Below are 8143 nucleotides of genomic sequence, written 5' to 3'. Positions count from 1 at the left end.
CTTTTCTTGGTATCTATTCTGTAACTAATGGTCCACCGGTTATCCATCCTACGCATTACATGGCCTGTCCAGCTCCATTTCTTCCGCTTAATGTCAACTAGAATATCGGCTATCCCCGTTTGTTCTCTGATCCACACCGCTTCTTAAGAGCGTTAGTGAGTGACAAAGAGTTGTAGGAGTATGAGTATGAGTTAGCACCGGTAAGTTTGACTAGACTTGGGTGTGATCAGCAGTGAGTGCCAGCTAATGTGAGCACGAACATGACTGTCAGCATTGCGAGTGTACGTGAGCATGACCGTGAGCGGGTGCCGGTAAGTGTGAATGAAAGTGACTATTAATGCTAGTGAGCATTCGTGATTGTAAGTGAGCGTGGGTAGGAAAGTGGGTGAGCACCGACGAGCATGGGTGTACAATATTGTGAGTGAGTACCCACTTAATCTGCCAACAGGACAAATAAGAAAATTCATGTTCGACTAGAAACAGGATTTGTATTTAATGCACAAGAAACCTATATATAAGGGGCACATGCAGTTGAGATGAAAAAATGTGCACCCATAATGACTCTACATAAACCTAACTGCCAGCCGGCATGAGAAGCATTTGAATGTTCACGTCTTAAGCATCATATATTTTTCTACAGCATGGCAGTCTACATAACTTTAGGACTTATTGTAGCACAAGCCACAGCCATAATGCAGCAGTTAACACGTAATTATGTGATGTAACACTAGAGCCCTTCTGATGCCTTATAAAAAATAGAAAGAACCAAACAATGTTTAAAGCAAAATAATGCAGAAATATTGATGTCCTGCAGTGGACATAAATATAGGCTGCTGCTGATGATGATGAATGCAGAAATAAGCTGTATTCTTGCATACCACCAAAGCAAGTCTCATAGAAACTACCGCATTAACCTGCAGCGCGAATGTTTTGCACGGCAAAGGTTTATTATTTATCATTTACAGCAGTAACGTACGTTTTTGGGGGAATAATGCACATAATGCTATATCACGGAATGGCTGATAAAATTTTATCACTAACAATTTTGAAGGCACTGTGGCAATGTGGAACATAACGGCTTAATTTGAACATAATGTCGTTGGTGCGTCGTTTAGTCGATGGTTTTACCGCGCGCGATCCGCGCACTCGACGTTCGAGGCACGTACCCCACATTGATTGCGCAAGTCAACTCTTTTCTGAAAGCGCAAGATCCTGGCTAAAAAGCATAGTTATTTAGCATAATATTTCATGCCTAAAAGATACCGTAATTAATGACACTACTGCGGCTGTTGCTGTAATTCCGCGAGTTCCGCACTTGGTAAACACACACGCACAAATTAAGCAGCAGCATGTGTCGTCTGCTTCTGTCAAAACAGGGATCTCTCTCTCTGCTTTAGCAATTACAAACGACGATCTAGAGTGCGGACTGAGAAAACGTTTAGCTTTCATGATGGCGCGTGCGTTTTGGAGAAATCGACAGGCGACCTATGTGGTTGACTATAGTGAGGCTAAAGTCGTTATGAAAGCCTCACATACGCTCTTCGAATGCGCATCGAAGCGAGACAACGATAACAAAAGGAGTGCGTACAATGGAGGCGCGTCGCAATGTGTAAATAACTTTCTTTTGTTTTACTCTATACTACAGCAATAGCTCAAACGATAATCTGCGCTGTAGCCTTGATGTCGTGACTCAACTATTTCAGGATGTGGCGCACCATCGATGACTACAAACAAGTTACGCAACCGGATTTCAAGGTGCGCTACGACGCTGGCCTTTGCACTTATTAGACGCTAAACACGCGAAGTGTCGACAACAATTCCCAAGTTCTGTAGCGAAATAAACGAATGTAGCAGGTCGCACAAAAGCAACGCTGTACACAAGTGTAAGCACAAGTGCTGTCGCAAGTGCGCAGATGCTACCGAATGAATCAACAACGAACAAAAGTGACAACCGTCATGGTGCACGAGATAGACGACTTACAACTTGCGTGACTCGTGCACAGGCGAAGAAGTTCAAAGTTCAATCATAGAATTCAATTTCAATCCTGCACTCCAAACGTACTTGCCGCACTACATCACAGGACAGAAAAACAAAACAAAACAAAACTTGCCTTCTTAAGAAAGTGGAGAACTGATAGCTGAATGAACAGACATATGGAGGACAAATGATCCAACGCTTCAACCCTTTCAAAACGAAAACGTACCTAGCGCTCTCCTACGTCGTAAAAAAAAAATATATTTTAGAAGTCAAAGCCACGCCAATCAAATATCTCCACATAAAAAATACGAAGTTATTTTTTCAGAACTTAAGGTTTCTTTGTTGGATAAAAAGTGTTTATTGGTCTTTTTGTTGTTGTTGTCAAGCAAGTACTGGCAAGTTCTGTCCTCTAGTGTTGTTTCTGAGAAGTTTTCTAAATAAAGTAGTTTCCTGCGCCCATAACTTGAGGTTAAAATTTTCTCCTAACTTAAGTGGTGACAGTGAAAATATTTTGTTAAATAAGTTGCTTATATTAACTCTACGGTTCAATACTTGTTCACCTACTTGTGACTTCCGCTTCCGGGTTCTTTCGCGATCGAGCAAAATGGCGCCCTTTACAATTTCTTGAGATTGGCAGGTTCTTGTCGGCGATACCAAAAACATGAGGCGTTTGTTGTCTTGAAGGCGCCTTGAAGTGACGAACAAGTGAGTCATGCCAGTCGTAATCATGGACAACGGGCTGTGGATGCCACCGGCTCTCAGCAGCCCTCCGAAGGACATTATCACCGCTCATAAACTCGCTTTGCTCGTGCTCGTGTCAGAATACTGCCGCGTCAAGATGCGTCGGCACGACCAGCTGAACGAGGAGCCGTGGTCGCACACGAGTCAGCACTGCCGGGACTTCGCCGTCCTTTCTTTGAAGCTCCTGCAGAGTCCGGACATGACGCTGAGCGATTTGCTCGCCGCGCTGCGTCCCGTGCTGCACCCGAAAACGCTAGACATTTTCACCGACGAGCTGGCCAGTATCCGTGACGCCGGCGTCGCAGGGATCATGGATTACGTTCCCAATCTGGACAACTTGCTCGCCGATCCCGTCGCCGCCACGCCCGCGGTGCTTCACAAGAGCAGCGTCCTGGGACTGTTTGTGCGACGGATGCTCCTCGCCCTGGACAAACTGAACTTCAGCGGACTCGTCAATCTGCACAAGAGCTTCTGCTCGTACTACGACGAAGGCCTGAGGCGACCACCCGAGATGGCGGCGTTCGAAGGAGGCGACGTCGGGGCGCGACCAGCGGCGACGCAGCGCCAGGCCGACCTGTTCCTGGCGCAGCAGGTGATGCTGATGCAGCTTAGCGAAAAGGCCGCCCTGCCACCGCCGCAGCTGCAGCGACGAATCAACGAGCTTCTGGCCGGCAGCAAGGACCTCTTCGAAGCCCACTATCTCAGTTTCCTCAACAGTCTCGCCGTTCGCGAGTACAGCGGCGCCGACGACAGCTTGCGGCATTACTTCGACCGCGCCGTGCCCGTGGCGCCCGAGACCAAAGGCACCGTCGAGGACAGTGGCTCGACTCGCAACCTTCGCTACGCGTCCTTCAACCTGGCCACGCTGCACTCGAAGATGGGTCACCGCGGCGAAGCCCTCATTGCCCTGCGCGAGGCGGTCACCCTCGCGCAAGACGCCAACGACTCTGCCTTTCTGCAGCACGCGCTCTCCTTCCTCTGCCGACTTCAGGGCAGCCGTTGCGACCCGTCTCAGCTGCGCTGTCTCGTCACGCGCGCCTCCGAGCTGGGCCTGCACAGCGTCGCCTCGTTCGGCATACAGGCGCTCGCGCGCGTTGAAGGCGAAGCCGGCATCGCGCCCTGCACCGTCTTTGAATTGCTGGGCAAGAGCGACCTCCTCAATTGCCAGCACGCAATGTCCGAGCCGGCTGGCTCGGCTCTCGCGGAGCGTGCGGCGCTCTGGGCCTTCTACGGATTTCAGTCCCTGTCGCAGCTGCAGTCGCAGTGGTTGCTGCACGCCTCCCGAGGAGATCCACTGAGGGCGGCGGGCGTGCAGCCCTTGGGAGAGGTGGCGGCCCTGGCTCTACGCAATCTGGCCATCGCTTTCACCTGGCAGGGTCACTACCAGAACGCCAAGGAGGTGCTGAACTTTGCCAAGTCACTGTTCCCGCAGTACTCGGACTCGTACAAAACGCTCAAGTTGTGTCACCTCATCACCTCCTTTAACGTGGCCCTCTATCAGGCGTACTGGCCGTTGGTGGAGAAACTCGCATCGGGCATTCGGGTCCTGGATCGCTACGAGGGCAACCTGTGCCGGGCGCGCTCCCTTCTTTGGCAGGGTCACTTCACCGCGGCTTTGGACTTGGTCGACACATTATTCAAGGAATGTTGCGACGTGGAGAAAGACTTTGTTGGCTGTGTACCCCACTTTAAAGGCCGATTGTATCACTTGAAGGCAGAGCTCTTCATTGAAGCTTCGCAGCCCATGCTTGCCATTCCTGTTCTCTGCAAAGGCCTTACGCATGCTGAGAAGCATCACCTGGCCTACGTTCGAGCCATGCTTGTTGTACTGATGGCAGAAGTTCAGTTCCAGATTGGCCTCCCGGGACATGCGAGCACCCTTCTTGACGAAGTGGTGACAATCATCCTATCTCATGGCGGCCTTGCGGACATTGGACAACTGTGCCTTTTGCGTGCAAAGTGTGCATTTTCTAGCAAGGGGGTAGAGGCAGCCGGTGAAGCAGTCAAACTTGCGACGATGGCACTAGACACTTATACAAAGGTGCAGCTCAAGAAGGGCATAAGAGACGCAGCCTACTGGCTAGCTTTGACTTGCAACGTGGCCGGGTTGGAGGAGCAACGAAATGCAGCTGCCCAGCGATTTCGTCAGGTTGATGAAGAAATGGCAGAAAAATTGTTGTATGTTGTATAGAAATTTTCTTTTTCTGACTAGTTGATATTGTTGCTTGTTCCATTTTCATTTGCAGACACTGCTGCTGACTGAACATTTTACTTCAGCATGCTGCTTTCCTGTCTGTGCATTAGGTGCATTCTTATTTGCAAGTACACAAGCTACATGCTTACTGTAACTATTTCATTCCTATCTCATATTTCAGCTTTCTGTAATGTCTGTGTCAACTTGGCTAGCCTGTGCTTTTTACATATCCAGATATTCTTTAGGTCGTTCCACTTGCTTGAATTTTTCTTCAATTTACTGGAATAGTGAAAGCTCAGTAATAATAGAAAACGTAATACAAAACAAAAAGCACCATGTGTGCATTAACTTACTTGCATTGCAATATCTCGAGCTTCCATTTTATGAAACAGTGTCCTTTGCATAAACCATTCAGCTGTTTGTAAGCAACCCTCTCTAAAAAGGAAACATTTGTAATGATGGACACGGTTGTTATCCTTACTGAGAAGTCAAACTGCAGGAATCACCTGTTGGAAGTGAAGGCCACGAAAATATGTGCGCACCTTACTTGACTTGGAAGCGTTGAGTCCATCTTGCGCTCTAAAGAGCAGAATATGCATTTCTGCATGTGTGCATGTATTCCCTGCAGCAGATCTTGCCTTCCATTTCTTCATACCGGTGAACAGCTCATAATGCCTCTAATAAGGAATCACTGCAATCCTTGCAACAGCCTGTAATGTGAGCACAGCAGATGGAAGCAAGAGATATATTCTTCTCTCTTAGTCGGGCTTAGCGGCAGCAGCCTATTTGTCCTCTGTAAGCTCGACCATGCGTCACAAAGAGTTGACCTGAAAGTAAAGTTCCCTTAAAGGCCTGCAATGAAATTTCACATTGGAACTAGTATACGGAATTACTATTGAGGTAATCTTGCCAAAATTGGAGGACTGGTAATTGTATAAATATTTAATATGAGCACTTAAGTCGCACCTAAGCAGGTGACACGTGCATATGACAAAAATCTCAGACAATGGCCTTTCCAAAGAAGAAAAAGTCTTTCCTTCCTTCTTGGCTCCGCCTGGACCCAGGCTCTGCACTGGTTGTCAACATTCCAGATTCTGCATCATTTCCAGCAACTAGTAATAATGACTTTTTTTTTTTTCATTGCTGTATCAAAAATATGCTTTTGCAAGCTATTTGTGACATCCATTCATCTTGTTACTTCTATCAATATTTCAAACAATTTTTTTGCGTGGAGGCTGCTTCACATCTACACTGTCTGAAATTAGGGTTTTTGTGCAGTCCAAAATTTTGGTGCAGTTGGCTAAGGTAATTCTGAATGTCAATAAGATAGTTCAGCTCTGCCTTAGGGAGTAGTTATGACTTCATCATTTTAACATTAAGTAGTTACAGTTAATTGTGAACACCTGTGTTATTTAATGCATTTTGCATTCTTCGGTTTCTTCACAAAGTTCTTTGACAGTGACCATATGGGTATCCAACCATTTCCCCGACTCCTAAGTAGAAAAGACAACCTTCAAAATTTCACCCGTACATGGCATGTGTCTGCTGCAGCAAATATCCGGAGACATCCCGAGCGCATCCCGATGGAATGCAAAGGTATTCCCCTAGCCTGACCTGTAGGTAACGTACTTCTTCCAGAAACAGTGGGGATTTAAAATGAATAAAAACATTAACCGGTCAGCAGTCGAGATAGGGAAGAGATGTTTAAGATATTGGTGGAAAGAAAAGCAGACGAGATTATTAGGACTGGATCGTTAAAGGCGTGTAGGTAACGGTACAAGGTACATATAGAAGTTGTATAGAAGATTTAAGGAAGATAAAAACTATTATGGAGATGTAGGCAAACGGGTTAGATTGAAAAGCAATGCATGATTAGCTCAAGCTGGCTAGGTGAATATTTGGCACCGCCCCGTTTTAGAGGGGATGCCAATAAGTTGTCATCGTAAGCGCCAGAGAGGAGTCCCGTTACAGTACACTTGAGGTCATGACGTGTTTCGGCGGTGACAGTACATTGTGCCTCTACATAGCTTCAATGTTAATTGCATTACTGCCAACAGTCATCGCTAGATGGGTTTTGTCGTATTTAAAAAAATTTTGTTTATTGACTATCGTCTCACGAGGGTAAATATTTGCTGATTGTACTTCATTGGAAATAGTTATCATGGAAAAAATAGTAGCAGCAGATTCTGTGTAAACAGAACAAAACCACTAGCATTTGCTGGCCTTCCACAGCACAGTGAAAATGTACCTTGCTTAAATGGAACCTGTGTTCTTGCAAGATTTTGCTAAACATATTTAGAAGAGCAGCGACAGTACAGTGACATTACACGACCTGAACAGCGATAACCTGTGCATCTCTAAGTGCTGACCAAGAAAACAGATTCTAACGTTCTCAGTGAATTCCAAGAACAATTCTATACAAGCGTCTCTCCAGTCTTGCCATACAGTGTGTACCAGACGTGAATATCATGGAGGAGGAAAGAATGGTATAAAATGGCCATAGAGGAGCAGGAACTGATGGTCACTTTCGAGCGCCCTAGAGCATTGCGTGGGGGGTGCGGTTCACATTCGGCTCGGTAGAGCCCTGCAGGGGCCCGGGCCAGCCCGTCCGAAGCATTTTCTGGCGAGCTCGGGCGCTGGCTTGAAGCCGCGGGCCAGGCTGCCCGGGCCGGATTCGGGCCCCCTCATTAATGGGCCTATAGGTTGGGCCTTCGACCACGGGCAAACATTATGCATTGCATGCTTCAAGGCATTCTGCGCCAAGCCGAAGAAGCACATGCAAAGAGCTGGCTCTTAGTATACCTTCATCACAAAACAACAAAGTTGTTTACTACTACTTAGTACAGAAAATAGGAAAACAGATGAAGTCTTAATTTTTTTTCTTTCTCTTCCACAAAAACGAACATGGTTTCCTCGTTAGGAAAAAAATAAATTACACGAAAAAGAAACGCTCATCAAACCATTTCCCTGTTGCCGCTTTTGCGATTACAATATTACCACTCTCGACACCACTATATATTATTTTAGCGCTTACGCAAGGGGTCTCTCTTTTATTTGTGCGTTTATTTTATGTTGTATGCTCGTGAATTCACCTGTCTGTATATACCGAGTGTTTAAAATTAGGCTTTACGGAATTTTTAAAAATCGCCTGTGGCGGGTAGCATAATTCTTATCGCTGGAGCTGGGTTATTCGAAGAGGCGAACATTAGTAGCACGAGAAATTGAAACAC

The 8143-nt window shown here is 46.6% G+C and overlaps 1 protein-coding gene across 1 annotated transcript; it reads left to right on the top strand.

Moving 5' to 3' along the window:
- Nucleotides 1-2540: 2540 nt before the first annotated feature.
- On the top strand, nucleotides 2541-4922 carry LOC119434843 (anaphase-promoting complex subunit 5). Its single transcript, XM_037701897.2, has one exon. The coding sequence runs from the start codon at nucleotides 2691-2693 to the stop codon at nucleotides 4908-4910; it is 2220 nt and encodes a 739-aa protein (XP_037557825.1). The 5' UTR covers nucleotides 2541-2690; the 3' UTR covers nucleotides 4911-4922.
- The last annotated feature ends 3221 nt before the right edge of the window (nucleotides 4923-8143 follow it).

Source organism: Dermacentor silvarum, unplaced genomic scaffold (genome assembly GCF_013339745.2).
Source record: "Dermacentor silvarum isolate Dsil-2018 unplaced genomic scaffold, BIME_Dsil_1.4 Seq271, whole genome shotgun sequence".
Lineage (NCBI taxonomy): Eukaryota > Metazoa > Arthropoda > Arachnida > Ixodida > Ixodidae > Dermacentor > Dermacentor silvarum.
This window is presented reverse-complemented; position numbering and strand designations above follow the sequence as displayed.